At 40.8% G+C, this 19,641-nt stretch overlaps 1 protein-coding gene across 2 annotated transcripts in view; it reads left to right on the plus strand.

Annotated features, from left to right (window-relative positions):
- The window catches only part of TAF3 (TATA-box binding protein associated factor 3), a 125,700-nt gene that overhangs the window by 96,816 nt on the left and 9,243 nt on the right, over positions 1 to 19,641 (plus strand). For both annotated transcript variants that reach the window (XM_074869728.1, XM_074869727.1), the window contains one exon: positions 4,823 to 4,905. In XM_074869728.1, coding sequence (XP_074725829.1) covers positions 4,823 to 4,905 — 83 coding nt within the window. The remainder of the gene's footprint in view (positions 1 to 4,822; positions 4,906 to 19,641) is intronic.

Below are 19,641 nucleotides of genomic sequence, written 5' to 3' on the forward strand. Positions count from 1 at the left end.
TTCAGGGATTGTCCCACCTCTTTGGAAGACAAAACAATGGAAGTTCAATTCTGTGAAATTGAAATGTGAGACTGTCCTTCTGGTTTTCCTCAACTCACTTTGAAAAGCTGGGGCTCAGACTCAACAGCAGCACACACACAACACATGTATGTAGTGCTGCAATGCACGAATTTTGTTCTGTATATTTCCACTAGTAGGGCCAGCAACCACATACCTTCCACATAAACTTTAAATTTAGTTTCTAGCAGTCTACTCTTTCACAGCTTGTAGAAGCCTGTAAATTACCAGGTGGACAGAAATGAGGAGCAGGCTGCCTTCAAATAAACAAGTTAACCAGTTATCTCAGTTGTTCAGAAGAGCTGCTGAATCCTTTCTTAGCAAGACCACCCCCTTGTTGTTCCAATTTGTTTGAAGTAAGAAAATTGTTTCCAAATTATGGCCTAAATGTTCAAATGTCACCTTTCGTTTTGAGTCTTATGCTTGAGAGAGAGGAGAGCTAGTTTTCAAGTGAGTTGCACTCCTTCCACTCCTGTAACTCTCACAAATTTACATCAGCCAAAGATAATTTCTTCTTTCCAATATCACCTAATCTTGAGAATATATTTAAGAAATTAAACCAGCATATTCGCATGTTATCAGATTTGAAATCCCATTAGAAATGGCTCCCCTAATTCAGGGTTTGCTCTAATTTTTTTGTCATTTCACCTTATAATACACATTAAATTGTTAATATAAGAAGAAAAAAGAAAAGAGATTGTCTTCATATTGATAACCTTGGATACAGGATTTCGTAAATCTCTGTCCTTAGCATTAGAAAGCACTATATAAGTTCTGGAAGATGCTCTTTATATCCTGCTTTGAGTGTAATAGTCAGTTTGTACAAGTTCAGATTTGGGACATTCCTCACTTTCCTTTTTTGCCACTGTACCCTGTTGTGCTACATGCTGGACTTGCAACAAACTGCTGATTTCAAAACTTGACATATTTTTTAAGTTGACAGGTGGATTTTCAGTGCAGAATCTGGGCGATCTGGAGAACTAACATTTGTTTGCTGTGGATGAGTTGGTGATTGACAGGGTGGTGGTCCAGTTGTCCATGTTAATTTAATGTCCAGGTTTTAGACTGCAGCAACACTTTCATGGATTCCCCATTTTGTCTGTCTGCCCCTCATGCCTGAGATGTTTTGTCAGTATTTCACTGAGAATTTCTGCAGAGATTTCTTTTTAAGTTAAATACGTGTGTATATAAAATAGAGACGAGTTGCTTGTTTTTCATACATTCGATTTTGCGTTTCCTCTGCAAATCTCTATATCTAGTTTGCTTTAGAGCAATATAACAGCTACACAAACAAATACAAACTGGTAAAGCTTGGTATAGAGTGAACATATATATATTAGGAAAAGTAGTTCAACAGTAATAAAAACTTGGACAAATTAAATTGACAAAGCTGCCCATTACCTTGGCAAAAAGTCCCTGTCAAAAGATAAACTTTAAAGCTAGAATGCATGAAAGGGTCCCCAGATAGAATTAAAATTTAAACTGATTCTTGATAGATAAGCTTTTTTTAAATCCACCTCTTTGCTGCAAGTCAGGATTTTAAAAATAAATTTCCCCTTTAAATCTCTTGAGCGATTTTCATTTTTTGCAAGGCCGCACTGCTGGTGTCCTGGAAAAATGGAGAGTTAGAGCTTTATCAGTTGGTGCCCTGAGGTATGTGGCAAAGAAGCTAAATCCTTGAAGATTAGCAAAAAAAATGCAGCACATGGCAATAAGGGGCTTATATGACTACTAGTATTAGTTCAGGTGAAAGAAGTATTGCTTATACATAAAACTGGACAAATCCACTGACAATGTATTTTTAGTTAGCTACAAAGGAGTCTTATATTGCTGGACTTTACCTCTTTGGTGATTTGGGAAGCTTAGTAATCCACTGTAAATGCTCTTCTGCTGGCCCCAATTCCCAGTATTACTCCAGAATGCTGCTCTTTCATTTTAACCCCTAAAAGTACACATTTCCTTAATTTAGCTTTTACATCACACAATGACTTGTTTAGCCAGCAGTTGTGCTGTAAGAGCAAATGATTGAGTTACTGCTCGGACACTGAACCTTCCACAGCGCATCCGCTTCGGAGGCGTAAGCGCAGCCTGAAAGACGAGTTCGTGGGCTAACTGCAGTTTCAGCTCTTGATAGCCAGTAGAAAATACCAGATTTCTGTTTCTAATATTGCTATACTTAAGTAAAAGAGCCACTCAGTGGTCGTGTTTCCATTTTTGAGTATTGTTATTACCTAAGTGTGCATCCCATCCTGTTGGGGAATTGAAGCCTTTTATCACGTTTTCCCTGTAATTTTGCCCCGAGCTGCTGGAAGACACAGAACAGCAACCAATACTCTGCTAAATGGCAGAAAGCAGAAGCTGAAGGCTGCATGCTGGAAGTGTTTGGTGGTGGCACTGAGGAAGAAAAGCTTTGTGCAGGGCTTGTCTGCAGCTCTGTGCTCTGCAGTAAGCGTTGGGGTGCTGCCCTTGGAGCCAGAAAAGGAGACAGTGAGCTGGGGCGCTGCCTTGCATGCACTACCAAATTAAAAGCAAACAGCTGAAGCAGTTACACCCCACTTCTACTGTGGAGATTACCGGGCGTGCTGTAGGAGTGACTGAGCTGCTCACGAAGCAGCTGCTGACCCAGTTTCAGCTAACCTTAATATGCTGATCTGTAAACTAAAGTAGTTGAGGAACTGCTTTCATGAGAAATGGAGCCATCCTTGCATCAGGGCAGGGCTGGCCAGACCTGCCCCAAAGTAAACTGCCCTTATTCATGAATCAAAATCCTATCGGCGATGTAGAGGAAGATCAGGATATCCAGGATATAACTGTGAACGCTCTTTAATTTTCCCTCTGCTCCAGTTGTGCAGACCCTACACACAAACCCGTGTTGTAGAAAGATGCTTCCTCTCCTCGTGTGTCAAAGAGTAAGATTTAGGATTGTCACGGAACCCAGTTTTCCTCTCACAGTGGACTGCGATGTTGGTATCTGAGCATAAAGAAGTGTTTTATGTGCTTTCCTTCTGCCACGTGAGCCCACACCACCATTGTTTAGAACATCTTGGAGGTATACAAGTAATAGTACAAAGGACCTTTACACAAAAGACAGATGAAATGAGTGTCTTTCTGTGCTGTGTGCTGGAAGCTAAGCAGCAGTGCTTGTCCTAGGAAGTTTTGTATTCAAAGCAGGCACTACAGGAGGAGGAGAAACCTCCTGTAGGAGGAGGAGCAGGAAAAGAGGTAAGATAGTCTGTGCAAAGCCACGTGCCTGAGCCTCCTGTACCCAGGGTTCCATTCCATGTCTCTGTCCAGTGGACGATGCTCCAGGTTAAGATGCTGGAAAGCAGTTAAGAGACTTACCTGTGGAAAGTGGCAGTGGAACTGTTGCAGGCATTAGGAGTTCTAGAGGAAAAAAGCTCTTGCAACACTCCAGGGCAATGACATAACAAAAAATCGTACTATATAAACAAAAGCATAGAGAGAGGCCTGTGAAGTAGGCTAATACATATCCGTAGAGAGCTTTATTGAAAAGCATGGTTAACTGTGTCAAAACAGAAATACTCCTCAGGCTGCAGCCCTCTCTCTGGGGTAGACATCTCCTAATGAGCAGCTCTGATTCTTTGGACAAGGTGCGTGGCACGGGACTTTGTCATTACCATTCCTCAATGTAAGTCCTGATTGAGTCCTCCCACTCTGGCCTGCTGTCTCCTGCGCTGCTTTCTGTGCTTTGAATTGATTGTTTGCCCTCCCTTTCCTTATGAAAGCTTTTAAAAACAGATTTCTCCCACTGAGAGTTGCTTGGGTTTCCATTTAGTGTATGCATACTATTTTTGTCTCTTTACATTTCTGGACCAGATTCAGCTAAGTGGTTATTTTATTAAATATGATGACGCACATGCTCAAGATGAGACCAATCTCCCTCTCTTTCTACATATATATACATATATAATGTATATACGCTTCTCATATATATGGATATAAGTTGAGCAACTTATATATGGAGAATCATTACAGTGTCAACTGTAAAATCAGAGATGATTCTGTACAGGTTTTGCAAAGCAGTAGTTCAATGGGAGTTGGTAATTTTGGCAGATACTGGTTCAGAGTTTAAGGACATATTCAAGTGGTCTAAACTCCACCAGATACTGAGGTTGGAAACCAGGCCATTTGAAAAATAGCCGTTAGAAACCTCAGCCTAATTACATTAAAAAGCAATGGTTCTGTTATACCTATGTGGATAAACATTTTCATAAAGTATTAAAGTGTTGGTGCTTGGAGTTTATTTGCTTCCTCTGTGTCTTAATTTTGATGCGGGAGGGTCACAGTACATTTATGTGATGAACCTGGGGAATAATTGAATTTAAATCTCAAAAAAAAAAAGTACAAACACCAGTGGGCACCTATCAAGTTTGAGTACTATGAGCAAAGCATTTCATGTCATTGTTTAGAAACATGCTGGGGGGTTTTGTGTCTCTAGAAAAACACTAAATCAGGAAGACTTGTTAACAAAGTGTGTGAGCAGGTACAAATGCAATGAAATTTCAAGTTTATTTTTTAGTCTAGAATTCATGTTTGTGATTTGCTATGGCTGGGAGCTCCCAGCAAACTCTGACCATCCATGCCACAGCACGAAGTGTGAGAGAGCAGTGATCAGTCTGTCATAGGTCTGTCTCATTAAGCCAATATACTCTGTTTGGTTAACTCCATCGATGCTTTCATGTAATTAATATATTTTGGGAGTCTGCTGGCAGTCTTTGATAGATGATTGTGTTCCCTTGTACAGATAAAGGTGGAACCAGTTGTTCCAGCTCCATCACCGGTTATTCCTCGGCTGACATTAAGAGTGGGTGCAGGTCAAGACAAGATGTAAGTACAAATAAATCCATCTGCAAGGTGTATGGTGGCTCTTATTTTTAGTGGGAAACGCTTAAAAACTCGTGGTGAATGACTTGCATACAGCTATGACAGCTTTGACCGTTCTAATAAAAAATCAAGAATGCTTACCAATAGAAACTTTTTGGACATTTTGCCCTTTTCCTTCTACTCTCCAAGGGGGACCCATCATCTTCTACTAACTCTACTGTGTTTCTCACTCCGTGCCTTTCGAGGACGTGGATTACAAGTATCCATCTAGACTCTTATGATGCCTCCAGAGATATTTAGTGAGGTTTCCCTAGTTATCCCTAGTGTAACCTACAGCTAAGTTTCATAACGCTCTTCAACTAACAGTTGTTTTATGCTTTAAAACATAACAGTTGAAATTCCTTTAGACGTGTCTGTTTTATTATAACTGTTGATGATTATTCATGAGTGTACCTAACGCATTTCAAATGATGGTTCATTAGCTCCCTAATTATTGGGTGCTGTTGTACAAATAATAGTTACTTTGTACTGTATGAGTGTAAATAGGATGATCCCTATCCTGAGATCATGCAGCATAAACAGGTGGCTGGGGAGGCTGGAGAAACCATGCGTCACTGGGCTTTTTAGGCTGGTCCTATGTTGTATGTGGAGGGTTTCTTTTAATCAGGTTTTTCATGTTTTTAATGGTGCAGAGCACACTTTCATGTCTGATGGTAAACATGAGCACCAAACAGATTTTTTCTTTCCATCCATCCCATTAAATATTGCTAATGGAGTTGTTTTTCTTTTATAGCCATTCTGAGCTCAATTTCCTAATCACTAATTTTTCTGCTTTATAAGTTAAATAGCATCTTTGATGATTATTCTGTTTTTCTGTGCTGTCCACTGTGTCTCAGTAGGCAACTGTGAGTTTTACTGGTTTGAAGTTGCTACGGGACTTCAGTCATTTCATGGTTTCCATGGGACACCCCCCACCCCAAGTATCAGGGCTTTTTCCTGCTTTTCAACTGTTTGTGCTTCCTTCCTTTCACAATATGTGAGTGTAATCTAAAATTTCTGTGCCTCAGATTGCTGTCGAAAGCTCCTGCTTTCTCAGAACAGTTGTCTTTCCTGCTGTGCAGATTTGAATGTGCATGGGTGGACAGACTGTCCCTTTAAAGCCCACAAATTTATTTTCCTCCTTGAGGAGCTACGGATACTTCTAAACTCCTCTTTTTGCAAGATAGTATAGGTATTTATATGGGGAAAATTAAGTCATATTTTTGAGGCAGAACTTCTGCATTAAAGTTCTGAGGCCACATTTTATCACTGAAGAGTTGACTTTGCTTCCCATCTTATCTTACCCTAGTCTTTCTCATACCCACACACGTTTTGAGGAGGGACTTCAGACTCCATCTGCTTGCTACAAATCATATGGGTACTTAATTGCTTACCAGCGGTATGGGTACACTTTACACTTACCAGTGTAAAAAAGATGTGAACCTGCTCGAGTAAGTCCAGAGGAGGCCATGAAGATGATCAGAGGGCTGGAGCACCTCCCCTGTGAGGACAGGCTGAGAGAGTTGGGGGTGTTCAACCTGGAGAAGAGAAGGCTCCGGCAAGACCTTATAGCACCTTCCAGTACTTAAAGGGGGTACAGGAAAGATGGGGAGGGACTCTTGATCAGGGATTGTAGGGACAGAATGAGGGGTAACGGTTTTAAACTGAAAGAGGTTAGATTTAGATTAGATCTAAGGAAGAAATTCTTTACTGTGAGGGTGGTGAGACACTGGCACAGGTTGCCCAGAGAAGCTGTGGCTGCCCCCTCCCTGGAAGGGTTCAAGGCCAGGTTGGACGGGGCTTTGGGCAACCTGGGCTAGTGGAAGGTGTCCCTGCCCATGGCAGGGAAGTTGGGACTAGATGATCTTTAAGGTCCCTTCCAACCCAAACCATCCTGTGTTTCTACGATCATCGTTAGCCTTGCTAGCCTGTAGTCAGTCAGAGATACTGACATCTTGTTTCATGGCCTTTTGGGAAACTCACTTCTATCCCCGTTTCCTTTGTGCACCTTTAGTGGCATCTTGACCTCTGACTGAGGACCTCAGGTGTTGTGATCCTTAGCATGGCAGAGCCTAGACTTTAAACCCCAACTCCAGGATGGGAGACACACAAAGCTGACTTAGCTCAAATTCTAGACAAATTAGGGGAGAATTTAACACCAAGGCTGAGATCGTCAGAGGCAGGGGAGTCCTGGAGGCAGCTGGTAGGAAATGCTAAAAAGTGGTTGTGCTGCAGCATCTGTACTTGTCTTAGGAGGGGAACTTCATCTTCTCCACGTGACACTTGTCCTTGAGATTGCTTTACTGGTTTCCCTTTTCTAAATTAAATATCTCCTCACCGCCCACCATACTGGCACGTGAAAGTTGTCCCAGTGTAATGGCTGTATCACCCCGTCGTACCTTCTGGCTGATGGCAAACAAGAACTTACGGAGCTTTGTAAGAGCTTTTAGGATTTATCGTAGTTCTCCAGGGCGAAATCCAGGAAGAAATTTGTCGTTACACAAGTAAATACAGTTTGTGCCACGTGGCTCTGGGAACTGTTTTGTGTTGCATATCAATCCGTTGTCTGATGTGGCAGGGCTCGCAGTGGAGCTGTCCTACTCTAAATAATACTTTTGCCTTCATCCTCAACAATTAATATTCAGCCTGAACTCAGAGCATATTTTAATTTCCACGTGTTGTGATCATTATGAAAAGGACTGGTGTGGCTCTGAGACAAAGCATTACATAGCTGTGTGTGTGGCTTGGACCTGTGAAGTCTGTGACCTCTATTTAAAGTTGTTAGTTGAAAAGACTATAGTAGGATCATCAATCCTTCAAGTAGCTCGTAGCAGGCAGAAACAAAAGTTTTTATGATGTATTATGGTAAGGAAAGGTTAAACTTATGTTTCATCTGTGTTGGTAATGAAGTTCTGAATAACTGATAATTATCATATAGAAATGTGTTTCAATTAGCATGACTCTGGAGTTTACTAACATGGGATTGTTTGAGAATACCATGAATTGCCATTGTGGTGATTTGACCCTGGCTGGATAGCAGGTGCCCACCAAAGCCGTTCTATCACTCCCCTCCTCAGCTGCACGGGGGAGAGAAGAATATAATGAGAGACTCTATGGGTTGAGATAAGGACAGGGAGATCACTCAGTAATTCACTCATCATGAGCAAAACAGACTTGACTTGAGGAAATTAGTTTAATTTATTACCAATCAAATCAGAGTAGGATAATGATAAATAAAACCAAATCTTAAAACACCTTCTCCCTTCCCACCCCTCCCTTCTTCCCGGGCTCAACTTCACTCCTGAATTCTCTACCTTCTTCTTCCCCAGTGGTGCAGGAGGACAGGGAATGGGGGTTGTGGTTAGTTCATCACATGTTGTCTCTGCTGCTCCTTCCTCCTCAGGGGGAGGACTCCTCACACTCTTCCCCTGCCCCAGCGTGGGGTCCCACCCTCCATGAACTTCTCCAACGTGTGTCCTTCCCACAGGCTGCAGCTCTTCACAAACTGCTCCAGCTTGGGTCCCTCACGGGGTCACAAGTCCTGCCAGAAAACCTGCTCCAGAGTGGGCTCCTCTCTCCACAGGGCCACAGGTCCTGCCAGGAGCCTGCTCCAGTGTGGGCTTCCCACGGGGTCACAGCCTCCTTCAGGCATCCCCCTGCTCCAGCGTGGGGTCCCCCCCGGGCTGCAGGTGGAGATCTGCTCCCCCGTTACCCTCCCTGGGTGCAGGGCACAGCTGCCTCACCATGGGCTGCACCACGGGCTGCAGGGGAATCTCTGCTCTGGCTCCTGGAGCACCTCCTGCCCCTCCTGCTTCACTGACCCTGGTGTCTGCAGGGTTGTTTCTCTCACGTATTCTCACTCCTTTCTCTGGCTGCAATTGCTCAGGTTTTTTTCCCCTTCTTAAATACGTTATCCCAGAGGCGCTACCACCGTCGCTGATGGGCTCAGCCTTGGCCAGCGGTGGGTCCATCTTGGAGCCGGCTGGCATTGGCTCTACTGGACATGGGGGAAGCTTCTAGCAGCTTCTCGCAGAAGCCGCCTCTGTAGCCACCCCACACATGCAAACCCAATACAGCCATGGAAAGGTATGAGAAAAGTTTTTGGGGATTCACAGAATTTGATGAGTGAAAACTAGATGGAGTAATGAGTTATTTCAATTTCCTCTGTTAGAGAGAAGAGCTGTTAGGAGGCTTTTGGAAGTACTTAAGTGCCTATTCAACTGGAGGTTGGTTTGTCTGGGGGAACTTCATATAAAAGATTGTCTTTAATGGAAGTACTTACAGATCTTGGTGAGGCCATGAAATCTTTCAGGTGTCTGAAGTGTCAGATTGATGGTTCTTGACATGGAGATTCACATCACACCATAAACACAGCACAACTACAGCAACACAGGTTTACTCACATAATGCAGCAAGTGGTGAGGAAAATGCCTTTGCAGTGTAGCGAACAGTTTATTCTCTGTCGTTTCCCTTCTTGGCTCCTCTGCTTGGACCAACATTCAAAGCAGTGATGGTAGAGGCAGAGAAGTCCCCTTTTTTGTTTCTGTGAATACAAGTACATACTGCACCGAGATTCAAAGTGATATCTGCATTCGAGCTTGTCTGGTGTGCAAATATTCTTCCAACACACATCAGTTGAAAAGAGCTATTAATAACATTAGGTTAATAGACATGAAAATGTACTGTTGCTGAAGGATAGATAAACCAATACTGGAAAAACTGTTCTACTTTAGGGTTTTTTGCAAGTGTTTTAACTACTCAGTAAAACAAAAAGAAAGTAGATTAAAATCAAAGCATTTCCATCTTAGTTGTAAACAATTACAGCAATACTTGCATGGATGCCACATTAGAAGAAATTTACTGGATTCCATTCTAATGCAATTAGAGCTAATTTTGTTCTTTAAATGAATAAAAGGTCAGCTAGTAAATCTAGTTTATCTCAAGTCCAGGCTTCAATAAATTGTTTTATTTAATTTGTTGTAAAAGATCTTATCCTTAATGGGCCTGGCTCTTATTGGTTTGCTTGGGTTCTAAAATATTTATGACCACCTTTTTAGATATGATTTGAATGATATGTTGGAAGGCTTTTTCACTGGGGTTTTTTTCCACTCCAGTGTTATCAAGGTAGATTGCTAACTGAGTTAGTATAGGAAGGAACTAGAGATGCTATCTTTTTAAAAAAAAAAAACAAAACAAAACAAGAAACCACAGCTAGTATAGACTTCTGAATTTTAAATCAACTGCAAACGATGAGCAGAATTTAATACTTTTATTCAGTTGCATCATGGTTTCTTTTTGTCTAGTTATTTTTCCTAAGCACAATCATTTTTCATACATTTCAGTTTTTAAAAAGCGTATCTATTGATGAGGTGTTGACATTCCAGCTGCTACCACGGTTGACATAAACTTCAGCAAAAATACATGCTGTAATTTTTGATGCTTCAGATAAATTTATTCTACGTTTAAATACAATTTTTAAGAAAAAACACACGGCTTCTGACACTAGTACCAGACCAAAGAGCAGACTACCACTCACTGATTGCTGTTTCAGTGCTTCTGTGACTTAGAAGCAGGATATATATTTTTTGTGAAATCAAATCTCCAAATTTACTTTAAAATTTCAGGTTTTTGCTCCAGACTTGTATTGCATTGTATCATAGCTCTGCCATCAGCAGGAAACCTGGAAACCAGACATGAGAAAGGGAAAGACAAGTATTTTAACAGTGTTTAACTTGCAAACCTGACCTGCTGCTCTAATGAAGTTGTCCCTTGTCTTACATATTTTTAAAGTGAGTGGATATGTGACTTTCTCCAAAACACATCACACACATGCTCAGATATGTATGCATATGTATCTATAAAAAATGTGTACTAAATAACCTGTGGACTGTAAAATAAAACCCTAAAAATCTGTTATCCAGATATTTAATTGACTCCACTAAAGCTTTTTATCATTTGGTAGGATGTTGTCAGTCCAAGGCCTAACTTATGTTCGTTTGGAGGCTCACTCGACTGCATGATATCCCCATGACAAAAGCCACCAGCATAGCTAGCTGACATCCTCTGTAGGGAATCGCAAAGCCACGTGGCAATATAGACCGAATTATTTTGTGAGCAATAGATCTGACCTCTCTGTGTAATATTGGTGACCCATTGGGACTAAGAGCACAGGGGAATCTGTCTTGTTGCTTTCTGGTTTTCTGTGATCATCCATCTAAGAACTTCTACCACAATAAGGTGGTTCTACCACAATAAGCACGTATTTTTAGAAGCTGTCAAAATAGCATAGATCTGAAAAAGTGGAATCCTGAAAGGAAATGCAGCTTGAGAATATCTTATTGAAGCTATAACCCTACCTGAAACACAGCTGGACTGTTGGAGGAGTTTATTTTACATAAATTTACATGATTTAGGTCATCACTGCTAGTTACTCAAGAGTTCGTTATTTTAAGTGCAACCACAGTTAGGCAACAGAATTGCAGTAAACCAGTTCTTTATTCATACTTTCTGAAATTCTGTAAAACTTTATTATCAAACCTGCAGCATGCAGAATACTGCCAAGTTTATTATAGGGTAATGTTCTCCAAAAAACAGATGCCTAAATGATGGATCTTTTATCTGCAACAAGCTTAATTTACATAAGAGTTGAGCTGCAAACTCTCCAGAGATTGAATTTTCTTGGGAAAACTATGCACACACACATACACAATCAGACTTTAAAAAGATAATGGCACCAAGGGAGGAGAGAAGAAGGTGGTATTAGCAAATCCATTGATACGCTTTTTATTGACCTGGTTGAAGACAAGAAGTTAGGCAAGGGCCGTGTTGGTGTTCCCCTAAGCTCACTGGGGACCTGTAGTTGCTGCTGTAACATGAATATGTCTTTTTTTAAAACTGCTCAAGCTCCTTGGGAGTTGTGAAAAAAAGCTAGATCTCTAAACCAGGACTTTGCTATTAGCTACAATTAAACTACAATTCTGCCCTATGTAGTTTCCAAGAATGCATCTTTTTTTTACAGTATTGTGTTTGGTGGATATTCAGGAGCTTTAATTTTTAATAGGGTTTTTCTTGTACAGCTAAATCAGACCATGTGAAGAAACTTTTGAACTTTGGGTGCTATTTAGTGGAGAGCTACTCAGACTTTGATAATTTAGATTACTGTCTTCATAGTGTTTGCCCACAATAGCTGAATAATGGGGTTCATTAACCTCCCTGTGTAGGCATATCCAAATTGTTTGCCTCTAGCCTTGGCTCCCTACGTGTGGCTGGGGAGGAAAGGATTGGCTTTTTATTGACTTGTCAAGCCGTAGGTTTGCATTACCAGCCAAGTAGCTCATGACCCATTCCATTTATTTCACTGTTTTGTGGTGGGGAAACAGGTAAAGGAATCCTGCTGGAAGCCCCTCCTTCTGCACGTTTTTATGAATAAGAGCAGTGTTTGGAGCAGTTAAGGCACCGTGACCAAATCCTCCAAAAGACGTAATGCAAGCAGCATGGGGCTATTGTGGGACACAGCTGTGGGCGGTGTTGGTTACCCTGCGAGACGTTGCTTATTCAACAGAAAGCTCTGGAGGAGAACTTATTGTGGAATTAAAGAGGAGGGAAAAAGTGATACTTCAAGGAGAAAAATGTAGAAGGGTAAACCACTGTTTGGGAAAATTAAACAATAGAGTCCGGGCAGTGAAAGTCTGTGTTTATTGCAGTACTAATGGGTATCCCAATTATTTTACAGTGTAGCACTTAGCAGAGAAAGACCGTGTTAACCCCGTGCGTTAACCGAACTAACACTCTGGGTGTCAATCCAACTGTAAGACGAAAAAGAGTATGTAATGGTGAAATCCTTTTTGATATGATCAATAGACCACCTAAGTGAGACGGCAGAGTAATGAAAAATGATCTTGCTTCTCTCCAAGGCTGCAGAGGTGTGCTTGAGGAATTCCAGTGATCTTTACAGCTTTCATAAATCTTTGTGCACATTTGTGTGTGTGTATATACATACTCGCATTTTTCTGGTCTTGTAGTCTTTTATAAGAGCTGGAGGACTGATTTTCAGTGCTTTTTTAAATGCTGAATGTATTTTAATGAAGATATTGTCTTGGGTATGATTCATATCCCTTTCCCGATTGTTCTTTTTGAGTGTAACATATTGGCCTCGATCCTGCAGTAAAATCCCCATGTGTGGTCTTGTATCCATCCAAAAGTCTCGTTCACTTCAGTGGAGGTTCCCCAGCCTCTCCCTTGCTGCAGGATTGCAGCTTTTACATGAAAAAAAAATGAAAAATACCATATCCCTTTTACCAAAACAAGTAAATGATCATTCTTGTTTATATTTCTAGAGGTGATTTAGAAGAGTTTTTTCTTCCTTGAGTGTGAGTTATTTCCAACTTCAGATGTAGTCCTTAGCTTTTTTCTTCTTTTTTTAAATTAATGAAGCCACCCCAACTAATTATTCATCCTGTTTATGGTAGGTGGTAGGCTGTGGCAAATTATTTTCATTTTGCTGCTGGCCACATTGGGTGATGACTGCAAAAGTGAATCCATAAAAAGGCTTGAGTCATTAGAAAGCAAAACAACCTACTGTGAGATTCTTTGATTTTGCTGCTTATTGCTCAAGAGTAAAAAAAATTGTATACCACAATTAAAAAAAAAAATACTTCAGGCAGGTTTAGACACATAAGCAAATTGCTTGTGTAAATGGGCATGAGCAGCTGCCCTTATAAAGCACAACAGAAACCAATCAAATATGCGTGAAAGATTAGAAAGGCAGATGGGTATTTGTTTAAAAAATAGACTTTGCCTCCACAGAAGATGACTTCAAGAGTAGGGTACTCATTTGTCCTTGTCTTGGACAGAGGTACTTCTTTTTTATTCACTCTTTTATTGACGTTTTTAAACAAAAGTGAGTAAACTATATAGACCCAAGGACTCACAATATAGTTGCTGGGAGCTGGATGTGGCCAGGAGGGCCAAGTATCCATCCATAGACAGAAAGGAAAAAGATGGTCCTACCTGAAATTAGTAAAGTTGTCCTGTGATCAGTTGATCTGTAGCTGTACAGAGCCTCCAAGTTCAAGACTGGTGTGTTTGCTTGATTCTTACAAAAACATGTCTCAGTAACAAGCTAGAAATTACAGTTTTAGAGGTTTCTAAACCCATGGTGGCATAATTTTCTGGTAGTTAATAAAGTTCATATTCTACACTAGTTCCCATTAAAGAGGGTAGATGTAGGACTGGTTTATGGGCAAGCTTCTAGACCATGCATTCCATACCATTTCCCAAAACAAATGAAAATAAAGAGCAGTTTGCAAGGAACACATAAGAGAAAGTTTGCAAAGAGCTCATTGGGATAAACATGTTTTACCAGCTTCTGGTTTTGCTGTTGAGAGCTCAGCAGAAGGGGATAATGCCAGGTGGTTTTCATATTGAAGCTCTGAGCAGCATGTTGATGATAAGAGAGAAAAGAAGATGAAAGATACCAAGAAGCCACGCTACCAGCTCAGTTTTGTTTTGTCAGACTGGCGATGAACCATCCGGAGACGTTAAGTCAGAAATGGTGAGAAAGAATGGGAGGGAGATTTAGGAGTCATTGGCAGAAAGGTGTTTGTGGTTGTTGGGAGAAATACGCTGGTGTAACAGATACAGAGGGCGGAGGCCAAGAGCAGAACTCTGTTTCACTTAAAGTAATGGAAAAATAAACATTAGAAAGCCTGTAATTCAATTTCAAGAGTGCAAACATCCATAAACGAAAGGAGTTTTGTAGAAATGTCAGCTGGACTGAAGACCTAATGGATTCAAAAGTGGTGTTTTCTGCCTGTGGGAAGGGGGCACTTGTAGCAAAATGACTACAGAGTGAATTGTATGAATAGCTCCTTCCAAAAGGATGTTGGGAATAAGCATCATACCTCTAGGACAAAAGGACTGTTAGCAAAGAAATTATGTCTTCAAGGCAAAAGACTGCGGAGGTTAAGTCAGGCTTGGCAGAAGTCAAGCTGAATTAAATGTTGTGAAGGATATTGAGCAAATAAGAAAGAAGGGAAGACGGAGGACCATGGAAATGATGACAGGGAGAAGATGAAGGATAATATAGGTATAATCCAAGAACAGAAAGAATACTTTCCTTCTGATCCTGTGTTCATTCTCTCCTTTACTGAGCACTAGGACAAGATGGATAACAACAGTAGGTTGATGGTGGTGGAAATTACCATAATGAATTGGGAAACAAAATACAGGGAAGTCAGGGAATGGGGTAATCTTTCTCCCAAGTTCTAGAAGAACTGGGTCATGAAGATGCAGACTCAGTGATAAGTAATTTTTCATAAATTTCTTTTTATTTTAAAATGCAATGTTTGTTCAATGTATTTTAAATAAATAATAAATAGAAGTGCTGAAGAAGGGAAGAAAGGGAGAGTGATCTAGACACCTGGTGACAGCAGTGCACATAGCTATAAAATAAATTTTGAAGGAAGAGCCGATTAAAGGCTTGGGAGTAATGGAACGAAGCACAAAACGGAAGTAAACCATACCAATAGGCTTGATATCAATCTTTGATAAAGGAACTGATTTTTCTAGGTTAGCCTAGTCGAGTTGGCAGTCCCTTCAAGAGATGCGGCTGGCAACAGCTGATTTTTTGCCATTCATCTCAGCTATTTGCTTCCACCACCAATGCTGAGAGCAGCTGCCTCCACCTCCCACTGCAGACTGATTTCTTCTGGACTGGGGAAACAGTCGCTGAGTGCAGGATCAAATCGCTTCCCTCCAAGGGAAAGTCTCAGCTGGGATGGAGAAGAGGCGAGACACCCTACTCTCACCTGCGTAGATGGAATAAAGTTGACATCTGTCCTACCATTGGAAGAAGGAATGCTCTCTTCTGGATGAATAAAAGATGGCAAATTTGAGCTGGATTTCAGGAAAACATTTAATACTATGACACAGGACGTTCATAGTGAAGCTGACAAAGACGGGATTAGCAGTAAGGAACTAGCTTAAAGGAAGATAGCAACTGAGAGTTGTAAGAGAGCTTATCTAACCAGACAGGAGGTTACTAGTGAACATGCTCAAGGATGTATTTCAGGACTGGTTTGATTTAATAGTTTCATTTAAAATTTTGTCACAGAAGGAGGTAGACTGATGCTTTTTGTTGGCAGTAAGGTTGAAGGATCATGTCAGTACAAATGAGGATCTGATGATTGTCTAGAAAGAACTGGATCCCCTTGAATAGAAGGAAAAAAATGGTATTTAATTCAGTAAATGAAAAATTGCAGTTATGGTTTTGCATTTGAAGTGTACCAATAGCAACTTCAGCCAGAAGTAAAGAGCTGATCAGTAGGTGTGTCGCTATGGTAGGTGCGTGGGTGAGGGATCATTAGTTGATCGCAGTATGATGGAGTTGCCAACACGATACAAGTGTGACTGTAGGATGCATTGCAAGAGATACTTTTAGCAGAGAGAGCGCAAGTGTCTGGGTCATCATATGAGAATCTATTGATACTTCATCTGAAATGTTACTTTCAATTCTTGAAGGCAGCTTGTGTTCAGGAGGGATGAATTGGGAAGAGGAGGTGCAGAGGAGGGCTTGGAGCACTGTTCGGGGGAGCATAGGGGGTCTGTGTTACAATAGGAGAGGAGAGCAACTTTGTGTGTTTAGTCTAGCATGTGAAGAGGGGATATGATTGCTGGCTACAAATACCTCAGGCAAGTAAATATTTTAGAGGGAAAAAGCAATTTAAGCTAAAGAACAATGTTGGCACAAAAGCAAATGGGACTTAATTGGCTATGAATGTAGGCTGGAAATTGGAAGAGCTTGCTGTGCCACCAGAGCAGTGAGATCCTGGAACAGGGTAATGGTGGGGACTAAAAGATTAACCGGTTTTAAGATGAAGCTCAATAAACTTGTGAATGGGATTAGGTGACAGGATGCCTGTGAAATCACTAGACTCATTTGCCCAGAAGGGATGTTTGTGAGGTTTTGCCATAGTGATGAAGTGGAGAAAGGGCTGTTGAGCGTCATGGGCACCACTGAAGGTCAACACACTTACGTGGAAGTTGTGCCACCAGGCAGTATCTACAGAAATGGACAATACCTTGGAGTAAGTGTTCAAAGTTCATTTTCCTTGATAGAGGAGAATATCACATTGCCGGCAATTTATCACATGAAAATATTTATATTTTTTTAATTTCAAGTTTAAGTACTGAAGTCTTTTCACTTGCAAAATTGCTAGGGGCTCTGCTGGAGGTTTGATACATTTTGGAACTCTGCAAATGCACAAGTTGATCACAGTGTGTATTCGTGGAGCTTGTATTTGCCAATATGACTTGTTTGCACAGAATAAAATATTCGGCAGGGCATAAGAGATAAAAACTAAATTTCCCTTTCTAAAAGTAATATGGGAATTAGCCTACATTACAGAGCTTAAATTACACTGATTCTCCTCCAGGGTTGGAATAAAATTTTCAAAATCACCTCTAATCTGTGAAGAATCTAAACCATATGGAAATCTTCCTAATTCCCCTGGGTGTTTTTGACACTCTTACCAATATGTCTGAGAATATTTTGGTTTTTCCTGGTGCAACAATCTCAGGTCCAGGTGTGAAATTTTTCAGTAATAAAATAGTTACACCACTTAACTTTATAGCGTTGATGAATTTGTATCAATAAGGGAATATAAATACTAATAGATAATAATATAATAATCCATGTGAGTTGTACTAGTTTTAATTATGCCAGTGCAGTTGATGGTGTCATTTACCTACGTACAAAGACCCCTTTAGCTCCTGCTCCTTGCTTAAAAAGGAGTCATAGGTTCAGAAGAGAATTAGGACTTTTCATATGTTGTTTTTCCTTTGGGCAGAGAAACAGCTTCGTTGGAGCTCTGCCTCTGAGAAGCAAAGATTGCTGTGATGTTTTACTAGACCTTTCGAAGTACTGATACAGCATTTTTTTGGAGCTCATCACCCATAGCAATCATTCAGCCCTGTGGCTCATATCCTATTTTTGAAAAGCCATTTCCTTTCGGTGCACATGTCTTTTCCCTGTGTTTATATGAAGCAGTCAATGGGGCTTTCAGCCGTAAGGATCAGAATGAAATGAAATAAATTACTTCCAAAGATAGGAAACCATTTCACACCTTGGAGCCTCATTTTGCTTCAGATGTAGCGTGTTACAGCTCATGCCAGTTAGAGCCGATTATAAACCAGCTGACCTGTCGCGACACTTAAAATCTTGGTAGGATTTGCACTTTGCCTGCAAGCCGACACTCCGTTTTCATCCTGTTTGGGTTTGGATCTGTAGCTGTGAATGAGGTGATTGCCCTGGAGTAATGATTAAAATGGGTTTTCGTTCACTCTACTGTTACGAAGAGGTGTATTGATACATGCGTTCAGTTGTAAATACGTTGGGGTTCTGTAAGAAATACAGTTCCTGCTAGCATTCGAAAAGAAATCCAAAGTGAATTTAGGTTGGACACAACCAGATACACAGTGTTTACATTAATTCTGTTTTTTTTTTTTTAAAGGGAGTGGTAGCCTTTAGTTATAGACATTCTTATTACCACATCTATTCCAAGGGTTTTCTCACACTGCTTCACTCTGGAGGAACTATTTTGATTCAAAAACAACTTTTAATTGACTTTTTATCTTTCAGTGTAGAACGTGTTTGTGATACATTGCCAGGCAAGCAGCCTGCAGAGAAGTGTAATTCTTGTCTCAGGACTCCAAGTGTGTTGATAGGGGTTGATATTCATTTGTATTTGATTACCTCAAAAAATACTAATCCAGGCTCAGTTTTAGAGTTTTCGGATTGGGATGGGGAAGGAGGTGAAATTTTGTCATATTTAATGTTGTATTTACAGCCTTTTAATACCCAAGTGGTGATTTTGGAAGCATATGAAAAACACATTTGGGAAGGAAAGTAGCAATATATGTACGGTAATGTCCAAATGTAGAGTTTCAATCCTAGCAGGGACCTAGGCACCAGGAGGATCGAAGCTTTGCTGTAGTGAGTGCCGCCTACTTGCAGTGTGCTCTGTGCCTCACTTTTCCTGTCTATAAAATAGAGCTCATAAATCTTGCCATCATTTACATAGTGTTTTGATATCAGGTTTCTCTCCAAGTCTGAAGTAACATTAATTATTAGTCGTGGGACTGCTATTTCCCTTTGATTTCTCCCCACCTCCATATTGCCATGTATGCAGCCCCTTCTTTGGGAAGGAGGACAGGCTAAACCACCCTCGCTGAGATTACTCCATCACCTCTAATGGTGCAGCACGAAGCCATTCATTTCTCTACTCTGGAGCCTAAAGTCTCTGAACTTTATTAGCCCAAGGGAGTGGTAGGCCCAAGCGTGCTCCGAAATGCCGATCTCCTGTTTTGATAACTGAGCTCTAAAATCAAGATAAACAAGCTGCCCTATATACTGAACATGTCCTAATTGCACACTTCAAGCAAACAAGCCAATCGATGAGTGTGTGTCGCCCGCTAATGAATATTTGTAGTTTTGGAAGATTTCATATTGATGTTCCATGTAGCTTCTGCAGTTATTAGCAGAGTGGCTTCAAAGACCCTCCTCAGGAGGAGGACTTGGCTTTATCTAGACAAGAAACTGTGTAATTTAATTTCATATGTTAGCTGGGCATGGTCACTCATTCAAATTGTATTAGCTAATACTTCTTTAAAACTGTTTACACTGTGTGCAAAGTTGAATTA

Source organism: Strix uralensis, chromosome 5, assembly GCF_047716275.1.
Source record: "Strix uralensis isolate ZFMK-TIS-50842 chromosome 5, bStrUra1, whole genome shotgun sequence".
NCBI lineage: Eukaryota > Metazoa > Chordata > Aves > Strigiformes > Strigidae > Strix > Strix uralensis.